General features: G+C 49.6%; 1 protein-coding gene across 10 annotated transcripts in view; it reads left to right on the top strand.

The window, feature by feature from the left end:
• SH3KBP1 (SH3 domain containing kinase binding protein 1) overlaps positions 1 to 16,817 on the top strand; it is a 334,393-nt gene extending 317,576 nt beyond the window's left edge. For 7 of the 10 annotated variants that reach the window (XM_019823637.3, XM_011291627.4, XM_023249325.2 and 4 more), the window contains 5 exons: positions 1,512 to 1,621; positions 5,425 to 5,553; positions 9,687 to 9,958; positions 13,222 to 13,285; positions 14,282 to 16,817. In XM_019823637.3, the coding sequence (XP_019679196.2) occupies positions 1,512 to 1,621; positions 5,425 to 5,553; positions 9,687 to 9,958; positions 13,222 to 13,285; positions 14,282 to 14,323 (617 nt within the window). In that variant the 3' untranslated portion in view covers positions 14,324 to 16,817. The remainder of the gene's footprint in view (positions 1 to 1,511; positions 1,622 to 5,424; positions 5,554 to 9,686; positions 9,959 to 13,221; positions 13,286 to 14,281) is intronic. The other 3 variants (XM_023249326.2, XM_023249328.2, XM_023249329.2) reach the window with 1 other exon arrangement.
• Positions 16,818 to 17,019: the final 202 nt, after the last annotated feature.

The raw sequence follows: 17,019 nt of genomic DNA, 5'->3' as shown, positions 1-17,019 counted from the left end.
GTTTCTCTCTCTCTCAAAAATAAATAAACATTAAAAATTTTTGAAAAACAAAAATAAACAAATGAAGTTGGCTGGTAGAACAGAGGGTTATTAATTTCACATAGCAAGAAGTCCAGGCACTCGATGATTCCAGGATTGGTGGGTGGCTCATCAGGGTTGCCCGTCATCCAACATTTCTCTGTTCTTCTGCTCTGCCATCCTCAAGATCTCCAAGAGCGTTGGCCCTGCTTCCCTCATGGCTGTAAGATGGCTGTCACAGCTCCAGGCATCCTATCCATGCACAGTAGCACCCTGAGCAGGAAAGAAGAAAGGGCAACGATACGAATGGCCTTCTCCTCATTTGCCTCTCCCAACAGAGAGAAATTGTCTTTCCCAGACACTGTCAGCAGACCTCCCTTTATTCCTCAGTGATCGAAATTGGGGTACGTGGCAGCCTCTAGACCAATCATAGGCAAAAAGGAGCAGGGTTGCCATCATTGGCATAGACCAAACGTGGTTCAGCTCAGGAGCTGAGCACACTGTCCCGAAACAAAGCCGGGGCTCCATTAAAAGGAGAATGAAGAATGGTTTGGGAAGGCAGTGGCTGGCATGGCATGTGAAACACAATCTACTTGGCGGCAGGGGTGGCGTTGCCCCAGTCACAAGCGATAACGGGCCTCAGTGTCGGCCCCTTTCTGCCAGCCATTCCTTTGTGCATCACATAACACGCATCTCCACTTGATCTGTAAACCCCCCAGAACTAGATAGAATGTGTGATCCCTTAGCCCAATTTGTTGAAGACGGCAAAGGCCTTCCTTTGGACACCTGCCAGATGCAGTTATAATCTGGCTGAAATGATTCTGTATTCCTCCGAGACCTCCATCAGCGAGATGTAAGCTCCCTGAGGGCAGGGTCCTTTCTGCCACGCTCACTGGCATAGCCTGGTATCTAGCCCCCACGTGTGGCACAGAGTAACCGCTCAGTCATAATGGAGTGAGTGAATGAGCAGACCGATGACTGAAGATCATGTCTCCATTGAGTGATGCCTCTTGAAGCAGAATGGTGCCGGGCTCTGGGAGTTGTCCGGAGAAGCAGAAGCTTGCTGTCTACCTCCAGGGAGTTTGTAGTAACGTCAGGGTGGAAGCTGATGGCCGGGCTGTGGTAGTACAACCAGAACGGGAGCCTGCCCTCTCTCCTCTTGGGGAATCAGTGATGAGCGTTCACTTGTCCATGGGTATTGTACCTTGTGCTAACTGCCTTTTGTGTTAAGACTGCGAGACTGTTTTATCTACCAAAATGAACTTACATTAGTGGAGGAAAGAGGGTTCCTCCTTTGCCTTTCTTTCTGTAGCTTTCAAAGACCTACCACATTTATTGGATGACAAGAGGATGGAAATCGTCTTCATAAATGGTGAGGTGCATTCCAGATGGAAAGGATGAGTATTAAGGAGAAGAGGTGCTTGTGGCCTGTTATGAGAACCTACCCTCACTCCTATTACTGCTCTTAAAACTCTGTTTTCCTTTTGTTTTAGACCTAGAAGGTTTTGACTCTGTGGTATCATCTACTGAGAAACTCAGTCACCCAACCACAAGCAGACCAAAAGCTACGGGGAGGCGGCCTCCGTCTCAATCCCTCACATCCGTAAGTGTCTCCTTGCTTCTTCTATGGCTACAAAGCAGGTCAGGTTAGAGACTCCGGCCAAGGACTCCCGCAAGTGGCTGATAGGAGGACAAGCCAGGAGAGGGAGGTCATGAGATACACCGCTGAGCAAAAGTGATTTGAGCGTCTTCTGGAATCAAGCAGTATTCCTTTCTCCTTGTTCTTCGCATATCTGCCACTGAGGTGGGTACTGCCTAGTCCCACTCTCCTTTTCTCTCCTTCCGGGGTGATCTCTCTTTGAACCTGAAATGCAATTGGTAAGAAAGAAAATGTCCCGTTTTGGGGTGGAAGAGGAGAGTGAGACTAGTCTGGTCTATAAACAGAACCTTGCTAAAGAGCGACCTGCCGCTGTCCAACGCTCGGCAGCGGCCAAGCTTTTTTCTCCCAAAGCCCCATTATTGGCACCCCTTCACGGAACCGCACACACACCTTTAGGAGGGTGTTTTGTAAACATACGAGGCACCTGGTCATGTAGTAGAGACCAGTTAGAACGTTCCAGATAACCTACAGACGTTTTTTGTTTGGGTCATTTTGAATAACTTCTTTTCGTACTGGAAACCTGTAACACAGTTGTTGTACCAAATTTCGACAATGAAATGCATAAAGAAGAAAGTAAGATACCTGTAACCTGCTTTCCAGAGCTAAGAACCGTTAACCGCTTAGTGTATATCTGTAGTTTTTATTTAAACTTCTGTCTGTACATCTAACCTTATGTCTTCAGAATGGGATCACACAGCACATGGTTTTTTGGAACTTGCTCTCCCCCCTTATATGGTGTACCCTTCTCCCCAGTCATTACCCATTCTACCATGACATCACATTTAATGGCTGCCTAGTGTTCCAACCTGTGAATATATGAGTTTATCTAGTCCATGCACGATTATTGGACATTTATGTAGTTTCCACTTCTTCATTATAAACACTGAAGTGAATGTCATTGGAGAAAATATCTTGATGCTTCCACAAGCGATGTGCGTATGTATATCTACCTACCCATCTATCTTCTTTCTTTCTCTCTCTCTCTCTCTCTCTCTCTCTCTCTCTCTCTCTCCCTACCTCTGTATATCACATTGTCTTGTCCTTGTTGGGAATGCAGGTCTAAGACCTTATGACCTTCACCCAGATACGCCAAGGAATTAACCTTTTGCAGGCTTTCCAGAACACTTTCTACTTTCGCCTCGTCACTGCTCCCACCTGAGAGGTCCTCATTTAGAAGAAAAAGAATGCCACTTCCTTTGAACCTCTTCTCTCATATCTGTTCAGTTTGGGAGGTGTGGTTTGAGTCATGCTATTTTGCCTCTTTGAATGAAACAAACCTAACTATGTATCGACACCTTTTTGGGAGAAAGACTTGACACAGTGGCTTACTTTTTCACTCTTTAGGTATATAGAGTACTGTGTCGCGACCATCTTTACTCTCTCCACACCCTCCCCAACGTGCCTCATATACACACAACCTATTTAATTGCTTCTGAGTATCTCAGAGTTTTGATCCTACCTCCCACATCTTCTCTATAAATCCTTCTTCAGTTTTGTTTTTTCCTATAAATTCTTCCCCACTTTTCAAGGTCTAGAGGGCCTTGAGGCATCCGGAATCAAATACAGAGAAACTCAGTTTATCATCCACACCCCACCCTTGGTTCATACATCTCATGCCTGGAGGTTCATGTATATTTGGGGGACTGGGTAAAGGCACCTCATCTTCACTCCGCTTTTAGCCACCACCTTCGTTCATTCGCTCATTCAACAAATATTTATAGGCATTTATCTCATGGGGACTCCGCTCTGAGCCGGGTACCAAGGCTGCGACTGGGAGCGAGACACACATGGGCCCTGCCCATGGGAAGCTTATGGCACAGTGACTCAAAGTTGGGCATTTTTTATATGGAACAATTTTATTTGAAGGCTTGAAATAACAGGATACATTTATGCTTTAAAGAAGTATAATCACTCTCTTCCTTCGTTCCCATCCATCCCCACGTAGATGCGTACTTTGAATTCGTATTTGCTCTTCTTCCGCTTAGTACCTGTAGGTTTTTCATAGCAAAATGGGATCGTGGGTATGGACATATTCCCAACAGGCCGTTGGAAGGAATGATTGGCGAAATGCACCAGTCAGGATTCCCCAGCCCAGGGCCTCTCACCCTGCTCTGAGCTGATTTATGTTTATTGCATTCAAAGAGCAAGCTTTGGCTGACAGCTCATGAACTCTAGGTTACAGAGGAGGAAACTGGCTTTTTAATAAAAAGCCATTATTTTTAATGTTTATTTCTGAGACAGAGAGAGAGACAGAGTGTGAGCAGGAGAGGGGCCGAGAGAGAGACAGAAAGACACAGAATCTGAAGAGGCTCCAGGCTCTGAGCTGTCAGCACAGAGCCCGACGTGGGGCTCGAACTCACAAACCGTGAGATCATGACCTGAGCCGAAGTCAGTCGCTCAACCGACTGAGCCACCCAGGCGCCCCGAAACTGGCTTTTTGAATAAAATCTCAGAATGAAAGGATATAGGCATTGCAAGGTGGTTAAGCAGTTAAGCTTAGATTAATAAGAAAGCTTAGTTCGGGGTGTTATTCTAGGTACTTGGATTTTCAGAGGAAACAAAGATTAACAAGTAAGACCTTTTCATTTTCAAACTTTGCTTACAAATCCCTAAATATATTAGTTTTCTGGCTTAGAAAATAGTCAACAGAAGAAGATAAACATGGCATGATGTAGGCATGATTTTTCAATAATGACACCAGTGATGATTCTAAATAGGACTGTTTTCCCACACTTAGCCACACTTCTATGCTAAGTATGAGCACACCCAAAGAGATCTCTGGAAGATTCGTCGTTTAGAAAGATTCCTTGCCACAGGAACGCTTAGTTTCATTTGTTTGGTCCTAAAATTGGGAAATTCTAGCACAGTAATCTTTTCTGTCCACGTGCACTCCAGTGAATTGGTTCACATTCATCCAGCTTTTTGACCTTCACAGTGAGGCAGAAAGGGTAGGAGTATTATCCCCGTGTTTTACCAAAAGATGCCGCCATTCTGTAAATGCACCTTAGCAAACATAGAATCCACCACGGATGTTGATTGTCCCTGGCGACGAGGGTGGAGATTTAGCAGTAGACGTCACATTAGAGGTGAGCTTCCCCCCATACCCCCACCCCTTGCAGGCAGGGCTGTGTTCTGGGGCTGCGGAAATGTCACTCACTGGCCCCCGGGCCTGTGACCTCTTGCTCCCTGAAACAGTTTCCTCTCAGAAAAGTTCTTGTAGGCACTTCACTTCGCCTCGGATTTTGTGGTCCCGGAAAAGGATCCAGAGGGAATGAAGGAGAGGCAGCTTCGAGGCAGCCTCCTCTTGACTTGTGTGTCCCTTTGCACTGGACTGTCAGCCTTGTGAGAGCAGGGACCGTGTCGGGCATGTCACCTAAGTTCGGTATCAAGCTCAGTGCTCAACACACAGTAGCAGATGTTTACAGAAAGACGGGAGGCTCTGAAGGATGGAGGGAGCCGGAAAGGACGGTGATGCAGGCCTGCACGGGTGAAATGACCAGCGGCCATCAGTGGAAAGATTCCATGGAAAGATCCCTGCTGTAGGAAATCTTGCTTCTTAGTCCCAGTTCTGCCACTGTCTCTAGTGCACCAGATATAGCACACTTTCTGCCTCTCGAGGTTATAATGAGGAGAGAAACAAAGTAGAAGTGTCGAGCGCTTTGAAAAGCATACAACATTATGTGAACAAAAGCTATGTCAGCTAAGGTGTAATTCTGACAAAAGCATTTTCTTTTGGCTTTATCCAGTCTTCCCTTTCAAGCCCTGATATCTTTGACTCCCCAAGTCCCGAAGAAGATAAAGAGGAACACGTTTCACTTGGACACAGAGGAGTGGAAGCATCAAAGAAAACTTCAAAGACTGTTACCATATCCCAAGTGAGTGACCAGCCATGGCAAGGGATCCCTGCCTTTCCGTGTACGCTCTGACGAGGAGTTCTAACCCAGACGAGGATAAACGGGAGTCTTAGTCCGTTCGGGCTGCTGTAACAGAGTGGCATCGATGGGGGGCTTAGAAGCGGCAGGCAGTTAGGTCTCAGTTCTGGAGGCCGGCATTCCGAGATCAGGGTGCCGGCGTGGCCGGTTCCGGTGATGGTGGGTTGCAGACAGCTGACTTCTCGTTGTCTCCTCACGTGGTAGAAACTAGGGTGAGGAGCTGTCTGAGGTCTTTTTTCTAAGGGCACTAATTGCATTCCTGAGGCACCACGCTTATGACCTTCACACTTCCCGAGGCCCTGCCTCCTAATATCCCAACTCAGGGCTAGGATTTCCACATACGAGTGGCAGGGGTGGGGCGTGCAGGACACAAACATTTAGTCCATTGCCAGACCATGCGAGTTTTTGTCATTCTTCAGTAACAGTTATTACTTTAGTCATCAAAACCCCAGGCGCGTGTTTTTAAAAAGTCCCTCAAACTGGGCGGAATGTCTGAGATGCAAGGTTAGTTGTGGCTTTTTCATGTTTTCTCTTGTGGTTTGATCTCCTCGGCATACCATCAGCCACACACAAGCACACGCCCTCACGCACCATTGCCGCTGTCACCGTCCCCACCACCACCACCACCACTGCCGAAGCAGCTTCAGGAGCCCAGCGGTGTGGCAAAGAGCACGTGAGGTACATTCAGTGCCGTGCGCTCTGCCCCCAGATCTTGGCTTTTGTGTTCAAAACCGATGATATCACAGGTTATGTTTGGCAGCACGTGGCTTTCAAGAACTAAAGTGAGTCCCTTAAAGAAAAGCTGATATGGATTCATTTATTACGATCAATCGATAGTCTAAAAACATTTTGGTTTCACTGCATGCCCAGGGAACGGAATAGCAGCGTTCAGCTACTGCGCGCGGCTTTTGAAGGATACCCTGTACTAGTCCTGTTCAGCCTAAGAATGTGTTTTCTCGTGCTAAGAGAACCCAGTCAGTTGGAATTATTTTCTATAAACATTAGCAACTGCTTTCTAACAGCAGAACACTACACCCGCTTTTTTACGGCACTTGAAGCAGGAACGAACACAAAGAAATCACAGGGTATGTAGGCTTTTCCTTCTCACAGATTTAAGAATTTACACATACGTCTAGATTTTCTTAAAAACCTGGTCTAGTAAGCAAAAATATGATCCTATAAAACACATCAATTGTAGTTAGTCACAAAACTAAAGCAGTCTTCCTTTATGAAAAGATTCCATTTGCAGAAACTGGATTTAGACCCGCTTTTTCCCATAGCTGCGCTCTGGCTGACATCCCCGGGGTGTCTCTGTAGTGACATCTACTGGTAGGCAGCGGCTCTTCATGTTTCTGATTTACAGGGTCCCACCCCATTAGCCCCTGTCCCTTCCTGGGGGTTGTCGGGTCACGTTGTTTATTGCTTCTACACGTGAACTACCTTGGTCAGGGTGCATAGTGGCCGAAACTCTTGTCAGAGCTTGAAAGGCTATTTGCCGGCTGCAATGGGCTGGGAGAGAAAGTTACCTAGGAAATACTAAAAGAAGCATCGCTTGAAGAGTTGCCTGAAAGTCAGTCTGTGAGGACATCGGTAGGTTGGAGGAGGTATGTGACAATGCAGAGCGGGAAGTGGGGAAAAGCATGAACCCAGGAATAGGAAAGAAGCAAAGAAAATAATGACAGGAGAGCGTGAATCTTCAGGCTCAGGCAGTCATGGTACGGGGCTTGAGGGTCCAGCCGGCAGAGGAGAGGATTGAAGCCCGGTTCTGCCCGTTATTAGCTGTGAGCTTGGGGGATTTCTCAACCACGTCCCTAAGCTTCCGTTTCCTGCTCAGTCGAAAGTGGGTGCCAACTGATCCTCGTTTCCATTATCTAGCGACGTCCGGCACGTGACCAGTGCTGCATAAATGTCAGTCCCTCTTCCCTCTTACTCTAACTCCTACAGCAATAAGCACGGGATGGCAGATCGCTCTCCCTGGCAGCAGAAAGCGCTTTTCCTCAATGGTAACTTGGCAGAGAAAAGGCGGGCGGGGAGGCTGGGAATGATGGCCCATCTGCTTCTGGCTCGCTCTGCCCAGTCTCTCTCTCTAGCACAGCCGGAATCCACGCTCTCCCTCCTCACCATGCCAGCCAGGCCCCTTCTTGGCTCTTGCCCTGGGCACCTGCTGCTGGAAGAGTCCCAGCTGCGTTGCCAAGCTTTACCACCGGCCTCAACTTCCCCGTCACTCACCCCCTCGCCTCCCAGCGCCCTGTCTGCTGCTTGCCCTCCCCCCAACCTGCCTCGGGCCTCAGGATCTCACTTTCCCTCGCTGCCGCTTCCTCCCCTGGGTGGCCCGATGCCCCTTTGCCCTCCTGCCCGTGACTGTCCCACTGCCTGTGCCCTCCCGGCCTCCTTCTCGGGGCACTCCTCCATCAGGCCGGCCCGGTCTGTCTCCACTGTCTTCGGCCTGGCCCGTCATTGGTCTTTTCCTTAGGATATTATCCGGCTCAGCATCTCCCCCTTCTTTGAAAGCAAACAGAACCGTTACATCATCCCGTCTCCTCCTGAAGCTTCTCCATTGAACACTTTCTCTTTCTCCCACCTTCCATCTTCAGGCCGGTTTCTGGAAAGAGGGTTCTACACTTGCAGGCCACACCCCTCACCTCCTGTTCAGGTGCTGACCCGCCATGATCAGTCTTCAGTCTCCTTTGTTCCACCAAATGCCCCCCAGCCCCCGTTTTCCTCTCAGCACCTTTGATGCACTTATCCAACCCTTTTTCCTTCTGGAAACCCCTCAGGGGACCTCTGTAACCCACACCTCTCTTCTGGTCTTGCTTTGTCCCATCGCTCACCGCTCTGCCCCAGTCCCCAAGGGGTGTCCTTTCTCTCCCCACCTCTTCATGTTAGGGAGTCCCCAGGCCCCATCATCGGGCCTCTTCTCTCCTAATTCTGTGCTATTCACCCCCATGGCACCACTTCCTCAGGTGATTTCTCTGGCCCAGCTCACTTTTTCATGCCTTCCTCTGCCCACTGGGCATGTCCCCTTGGCTATCCGTCGGGCTCCTGAAACTCAGTGTGTCAGAAGTGAAACTTTTCTGGGCCTTCACGCTGTTCCTCCTGCCACAAAGGGTACAGCCTCCATGCCTGCTTCCTCCGTCCCCACCCGTGACCCTGTAGCCGGTCCGGAACCACAGCCGCCCACGGCGCGTCTACTCCCTGAGGCCGGGCGCTGCATCTCTTGGTTGGTTGAGCCTGCCTCCGCTGTGTCTCTCAGAGCTGTCCTCTCCCTTCTCCCTTGGCCGCTGTCTGTCAACCCTCCCCCTCCCCGTTCCTAGCTTTCGTTGTATGTGACTCTCCCAGCCGTGCCTTCGCCCTCCTGACCTGCCAACCTCTAGGCCTTTCTACAGCCATTGTCATCGTTAGCTCTGTGCAGGATGTTTTTAACCCCCTCCGCCAGCCCGCTCTACCTCCCCGGCCTGAGCCCCGTCCCCAGCGCCATCCTGGCTGCCGAGTGACCGCTTGCCGTGAATGTTTCTCACTCCCCGGTCTCTGTGCCTTTGCCGAGCCCATTCCCTCCTCCTAGAACCTTTCTCTCCAGTCACCCTTCCTCTTCCGGCCGCCTCCTAGTCCTCCTCCTCCAGGATGGGGCCGTCAGCAGCTCCCCGATACCTTCCCTCCCGAATGGCCGGTCCCTTTGGCGTACTTGCGCAGCTCTGTGTCTTACCTCCCTGTGTGCGGACTCCCCCGCATCTGCAGTGTGTCGGCTTGTCTGTCTGCACTGTGCTGTGTTCTGAGCTCTTGGGAGCCGGGAACGTGTTTTGCTCGCTTCGGAGTTCGCAGAGCCTATCAAGCAGGCGGGCCTCCGGACTTGCACGCTAAACCGGTTAGGAACTACCTGTCCAGAAGGGTGGTCGAAGTTAAAGCACACAGGGGGAGGCACGTGAAGGGGGGATGCCTGTGCCAAGGGGGCCCTTGGGGTCTTGTGGATGACAGGGTGTGACGAGTGTGTCTTGGGCGGTGGGGACGGGGATGCGGGGGGGGGACTTTACTCAGCACGAATCCCCCGCCTGAATCCTCTCTGCCTTCCCTTGTCATAGGTGTCAGACAACAAGGCGTCCCTGCCGCCCAAGCCAGGGACCATGGCTGCAGGTGGTGGTGGCGGGCCAGCCTCTCTGTCCTCGGCAACATCCTCCCCCCTGTCATCCTCTTTGGGAACAGCCGGACACAGAGCCAACTCCCCGTCTCTGTTTGGCTCGGAAGGAAAACCAAAGACGGAGCCTGCGGCCAGCAGCCAGGCGGCCGTGGAGGAGCTAAGGACGCAGGTCCGCGAGCTGAGGAGCATCATCGAGACTATGAAGGACCAGCAGAAGTGAGTGTCGGGCCCTTCTCTGGCCACCCCGCAGGTTGCTCTCTGCTGGGCCACGGCCTCGTTCCGCAAGCCTGGGTCCCCGCCTGCCTCGGCACGCGGCCCGCTTCCCCAGGGTGGTGGCAGCAGGGGTGAGTTGGGTTTGAACCTGAGAGGCTTCGCTTCCCTCAGCTTCTTGCGTAAACCGGATCCGCTGCATGCAGGGACGGCGGGCCGCTGAAAAGGAAGATCTTTAAATCCCCACAAGATGAAGTATGCACGTGTACCGCTTTGTAACGAGCCCAACAGCCAGCTTTTCTTCTAGCACCAGAAAACTGGCCGTTTCTTCAGTGAGCTGTCTGACGAAGTAATCGGCTTGCGTTTAGGGGCTGTCATGGATGACAGAGATGTGGGGGATCTTTAGACCCAAGACCTTACGCTTCACAAGATGTTCTGCTTGGGAGACTCGGGGCTCTCTCCGTGCGTGCCTACACACGCTCTCCACACCCCTGGTCCTCACAGAGCACTTAGATGCGGAGAAAGGCCCATAAGCGAAAATAAATTGCACACATAAACATTACCCAGGGCGCTGTATGCGGTGACAAAGACAGTAAAGAGGTTAGACGCCGCGAGGTCCTTACCTGAGTAAACTGACGCTCGGAGTTTAGGGATCTCTTAGCTCTTTCTTGGGGGAAATGGGGCAGCGGGGGGCATCTATGGAGGTGTTTCCCAAAGAGGAGTTTTTAAAAATAATTTTTTTTTATATTTTCAAAATTTATTTTGAGATACAGTGCAAGCAGGGGAGGGGCAGAGAGAGAGGGCGAGGGAGAGAATCTCTCACCAGAGAGCCCAACTCAGGGCTTGAACTCACGAACCCTGAGATCACGATCTGAGCCGGAGTCGGACGCTTCACCAACCGAGCCACCCAGGCGCCCCTGAATGGGCTTTTGAAAGACAATCTAGGGTCACCAAGAGCAGAGCAGTCCAGCGGACAGAGCAGCACGGGTGGGCTCGCGGGCACACGGAGCAGCCTGGTGGCTGGCGAGTCGGCGCATCCCTGCAGGCGCCTGGCCTTCTGGGTGGGAGGTGCCGGGGCAGTGGCGGGCGGTGGGCCGGAGACCCACGGTCATGCCCTGGGAGCACTTCTGCAGCTGGCAGAAGCCTGGCATGCCAGATGTCCCTGATGTGTGTTGTGGCCAGATACTTGGGGGATTTGGGGTTAAACACGGTGATGGCTTCTCTAAAGGACTACTCCCAGCCTTTGCTGGACATCAGGAAGACGGACAGGATGGTGTGCTAGTTTTCTGAAACGTACCTAATATCAGAACCCCTTTTCTCTAGAGCACCCTAGGACAAGGGTTACGAGGGACTTACTCGGAGCGTTGCGGCTCCGTTCAGGTTCTGTTCCGCTCCAGCTGGGAGGTGTCGTATGACATTGGGTCCCCCGGTCTTACCCCTTCCCTGGAAGATATCCATCAAATAACTCTGCCGACTCAACCGGCTGGATCTAGAGAGGGTGTCTCAGGGCCAGCCGGGCTGCCTCCAGTTCTCTAAAGTCCCTATCTCCTATCCGATTCTGTGGGTTACAGGTTTAGGTAACCAACCACCAGCCCCGTCCGTGTCCGGGTGACGTGTGTCTCCTGCCTAGACAGGGACCCCATGGCCCCAGTACATCCCAGAGCGCTGGTCCTCAGCCTTCTGAAGAGGACCATCACTGAGTCGGGCCGGCCTGGATCCAGGGCTTCAGCCCTTGGGGCCGCTGATTGGGGCCTGGAGCATCAGAAATGGCCTGCGCCTGCCTCACAGTGAAGACCCGCCAGCGCTTCAGGACCTCCCCCTCCCCCCAGCCCGCCCCATGTCCCTCCCCGCCGTGAGGCCCGGGCCCAGTTGCCCAGTATTGTCCTTCCCCGGCCAATCTTGTTGAATCAACGGGTCACAGAGACCGCTCTCCAGTGCCCGTCTCTGTCAGCCGTCGTCAGCCTGGCCTCCGTGCCCACGGCCGTCGGGCCCCTAAAATCTCCTGTCTTCGTTCCACGTGTACCTTTCAGCCGTCAGCTGAAGTCTGTGCTGACTCCCCTCATCCCCCTGCTCCAGCGCCGACCCTTCCCCGTCAACCTCCCGATCTCCCTTCCTCTTTGTGGACTCGGGCCCCCGATTACTGGTTGAAGACTCAGTGCCTTTCTTTGCACTGGCTCCCCCAACCAACTCCTCCGATCTGCCAGACTCCAGGCTTTGCCTGCCGTCGCGCTGTCTGCTTAGGATCGCCGCTACTTCTTTCCTAAGCTCTGAGTAGTGCCCACTCAGATAGAGGTGCATAGCGTGTGCTTGAGCAAACACAGCAATGAGTCACCACTAGTTAATGTCAGAGAACCCAGTGTGTCGGCGGCAGGGCCGGGACACCAACCAAGTATAGGGACCATCACTTGAAGTGAGCACACGCAGTGTAGCTTATACCTTATTTATTATGCTGTTTCTGCAGTCCTTGGTTTTTGATTTCCCAATCCAGTTTGTAAAAACATACGTGTTAGATGGAATGTTTGATCCCTTAAAATGGAGTACAGTTCTCTGACCAGAGCGGTGATGGTTGAAGTGTCCTAAATACAGAGTCTTGAATTTGCAAGATGATTAATTGTGTCCCACTTCATTATTTCATGTTGTAAAAGGCGTTAGACTGCATGTCCTAACTCGTGTCTGCTTTCTCGATGACGTGATTACCATATCGTCAGTTCATCTACCTTAACCCCAAGATCCCAGGTATTACTATTTGTAAGGTTTTGTGAGACTCATTGGAAACATAGGCAGTAGCCTTTTATTACTTTAAAACTCTGTGAAAAATAAGTATGTGGGGAGTGACAGAAATGTCTGCAGTGGAAATCATTATGTAAATACACTTAAAGACCAGTGATTCCATAACCAAGGGATCGTTAGAGGGAAGGCGACAGAATCTCAGCCTGGATACCCGGAGTCTAAGGCCTCCGGCAAGTCCGTCCACCTCTCTGGCCTCGCCTTCCCCGTCTTCTCCTCTTAGGAGAAGCTTGGACTAAGGGATCTCAGAGGTCATTTCAGACCTCCTGTTGGACGGCTACACATTTGGGGAGCCCAGAAATAATAGCAAGCCTTTCTGTCTGCGGTAAATATCAAGCAATAACAATGCAAAGGAAACACAATGTTGTGTCCATGTTTTGTCTGTAAAAGGCTCACATGGACTTTGTAATGGTAAGAGGCTTCTTATCTCTTATTGAGGAAGTCTGAGCTTTTGTTTCATTTCGTGGCCATTTGTTTTTCAGACGAGAGATTAAGCAATTACTGTCAGAGTTGGATGAAGAGAAGAAAATCCGGCTTCGGTTGCAGGTGGGTCCCTCGGGGTCCTGCTCCCTCTTGAGAGGCTCAGTTCGGGTTGGGGGCAGCATCGGGGCTTCATTTTGAAAGTAAATGATTTTTAGTTCTCTGCAGATTTAGATGTGCGATCAAATCCTGTGGCGATTTTCTTGGAATTGGACAGGCTCATGTTCTCATCCTCTCCTGCGATCCAGGAAGTCTTAGGGAAGGGAGGCATTTACTAAATGTGCCCCTAGTTGGGTTTCTCGTTTGGGGTTTATCTGAAACGTCTCTGTGAAAAGCTCCCTCCAATTTCCAAAGGCCTCATTAGAGTAACTGCCAGAGGGCATGGGGCTGGGGGGGACCCCACTGCCAGCGGGCTTCTGTCATTGGAACTCCAAAGACCACAGCTGTCCGCACTCAGAACTTGCTTTCACCTCTTTACCTCTCACCGACGGCCGTGTCAGTCCTGCCAGGGCATCGGAGCCCTGTCCCCCTTCACCCTCCGAGCCAACTCAGCCGTTACCAAGTGGCAGAGGGTTGCAAAAGGCCGGAGGCAGACTTTCAGCTTTCGTCCAGTTGGTGTCCTTGGTGGTCACTGGGACCCAGGCTACTTACAGAAACGTTAGGGAACTGCTTCTCAGACAGTCTCCCCTCCCCCCCGTCCCCGGGCCCAACCGGAGCTGCCTTCCAACCCTGCTAGGTGGTCCAGCACGTCTGGAGAGCCTGCTCCGCCCTCTGGCCAGGACACTGCAATTACTGCCCCTTCTGACAAGTGGTGGTTCCTGGCAGCCCAAGAATGAAAACATCCACCGTTTGCTAGCGCGCCGCATCTGTGCGCCTGCTCCTTAGGTTTATGTCGTTTCTGGCATCGTCGTCAACTCGTCATTCGGAGGTCCTTTTACCCGTTTCACCTTTAAAAGTGTCACGTTGATTATTTTCTTTGTCGACCAGGTTGATTATCTTTGAGCTTCTCTCACACCGGCGAATTCATTATGATTTTGTTCGGCTCTTGTTTTTCCTTTATAGATGGAAGTTAATGACATAAAGAAAACTCTTCAATCAAAATGAATACTTGATAAATGAAATGTCACATTATTCATCCTGAGTCTGAGACTCAAATTTTCCGCCCCAGCCAAAATAACCTTGTGCCAAAAGATTAAAGGTTTGCCTCAACATGTCCCTGTTTGCAAGATTAGCACAAAAGTCTTGATAGCACAACACAAATTCCATCCAAGAGGAGACTCTTCCCCATGGTATAATCCTGGGCATGGCACTGGTTGTGACTTAGAGCAAATTGTGCTAAAGGCTTTTTTTACTATGAGATCTCATGCGAAACGAAAACTCAGGCAGTTTAGTCCATAGTGGTACTATTTTGATGATATTTTCCATTAATAAAATGTAATTTCAGATTATTCGTTTACAAGCTTTATAATTTTATGATTTTTTTAATCGTGTTTTGTCACAGATTCCCCCAGTGTTTGTATTCCACATCGTCCAGAGCGAGCGTTCCATTCTTTTGCTTTGGGCAGAAAGCTGCCTCGCTTTGTGTCCCCTCTAGATTCTATTACATATGCAATTTTAGGTCCGACCCGTCCCTTCCCCTGCCAGCCAACCCGCCACCCTAAGATAAATTTTAGCTTATATATGATGGTATATTTACAAAAAGAGAAAGAGAAAACCTGGTATTTGCAATGATCTGTGCCTTCTTTTTACCACCCTCTTGATTGGAGCTTTTGTGATGCAGCTACCATGATTCAAAAAACAAAACAAAACAAAAAAAAACCCAAAAAACGAAAAAAAAAAAACAAAAAACAAAAAACAACAACAACAAAAAAAAACCCCACATTTTTTTAAAGCCACTTCTCAAAGTCCACTAGAGGCCACTGTCTTCAAAGCTTCTCTCACCTAGCCAAAGGTCCCAAGAGGAGACAGCTGTGAAGTTGGGCGTGCTCTGTGGTGCCAGCTGTGACGTTTAAGTTCTCCTAGTTGTAGGTGGTTCATGGAACTAGAAATGTCACCCCTGCTTGATTTTTCATCAGCCAAGTTAAACCCCTGCTTCCTGTCCTTTGCACCTTTTGCGTGAACAGAATATGCATTATGAAAGCAAAAATAAATAAACGTAAAATGCAATGAAAACAAGGGGGGGAAGTTGTGTTATTTCCTGCACTGGGTCATCCGTGTGTGCTGTTGTTGAAACTGTACTCACATAATGTCATTTGCCTTGTTCTCTTGTAACCCCTTCCTCAGGTCCAAGAGAATGGGGGCACGCTCTTGTTGAAGTGTGGCCATTGGATCTTTCTTGCATTTATGGAATTGCTTTTTCCGTCCCCAGGAAACTGGTGTTTGCTTGTCCGCTTTATCTCTGTAGCAAATGAACAGCTCAGCCTTAGACTGTGTAACTGTTTCCTCATCCTTAGCTGAAAATAAGGGGGCATACTGTATTGCAAGATTGTTTGGGGATGGGGGGTGGGGGGTGGTCCCTTAAGGGCCCCTGAAGACGTTTCATGTGTTTCTAAAAAAGCTGCTTTGTCTATTTCCTGAGTTTTCGAGTGGAAGTACTAAACATTAATGGATTTGCACAACCACAAAGAATGAGAATTGATAACACGGAAGGAGTAATGCAAAAAAGAAATCACCACATGTTATCGATGATCAGAAGTATTACAAATAAATGTCTTTTTCTTCGTCTCTCCCTTCCCCCGCCTTCCTCTTGCCGACATACTCATCCTTGCTGCTTGAGGCTGCGACTTCCTCCAGAGTACTGTCCGTACGGAGCCCAGACACCCTGGTCTTCCGGGGCGGGGGCGCAATTAAGGGAAGGGAGCACGTAGAGAAAGAAACCTCCCATCCTACATTCCCATGCCTGGACATGTTGCCTTTTCAGCAGCCTTGCCCGCAGTGTGCTGGGGGCTGGGAGCACCAAGCTTCCAAGGGCGGCATAAAACATTCCTGAACCCCTTGACTCTTCTACGCATTTCTACATTAAACTTAACGCCTTGAGAGATTTCCCACCGCCTAATAGAAGAATGAGGATTGAATTCTTTGATGTTTGGATTTCTCCTTTACTCATCATGAAAATCCCTAACGATATAGTTTTATATGATGTGTACACAGAGTAGGATTGTTAATAATTAAATTGAGAGGTTGGAGCGCCCTCGTGGGGCACTAGCAACCTGGAATGTAGAGAGCTCTCATCTTCCCCTCGCGGAAGCCACTGGCTTTCTTTGTACAAGGAGAGGGAGAAGTCATTCTAGAAGGAGGAGGTGGCATATTTAACGTCGTTACTGCCCCTTGGGCTAACCAGCAAGAGGATTCTACATTTTGGAACGGACGAGCCACTGCCTGAGCAGCCTCCATCTTTACTCTTTACAAAATGGACCCGTCGAGAATATTGAAAAGCTTGGAAGGATCGTTTTTGAAGAAATTCTTTTGCATTCAGCATGGACTCGACCAGCATCTATGGAGATTATTTTTTTGCTTCATTTTCTAAAATTGTATTTAGAAAAGTCTTAAGTATTGTGCTTTGTAAAGAAGATGATTAAAATGAAATTTTGTGAAAATATTTTTCTTCAAAGTTGTCATGGTCCAAGAGGAATGATTTCTTGGAATTCAAACCATTTTTCTCCATTTTACACTATTTGATTACTCTTAGAGAAACGTCTTTGGAAGACATATAGTACTCCTCACCCTACCTAATCTTTCCCAAGTGAACAGAAACAATCCATTAAAATCTGTGGCTGTGAAATCCAGTTTTACATTGTTCA

This window comes from Felis catus, chromosome X (genome assembly GCF_018350175.1).
Source record: "Felis catus isolate Fca126 chromosome X, F.catus_Fca126_mat1.0, whole genome shotgun sequence".
Classification (NCBI taxonomy): domain Eukaryota; kingdom Metazoa; phylum Chordata; class Mammalia; order Carnivora; family Felidae; genus Felis; species Felis catus.
This window is presented reverse-complemented; position numbering and strand designations above follow the sequence as displayed.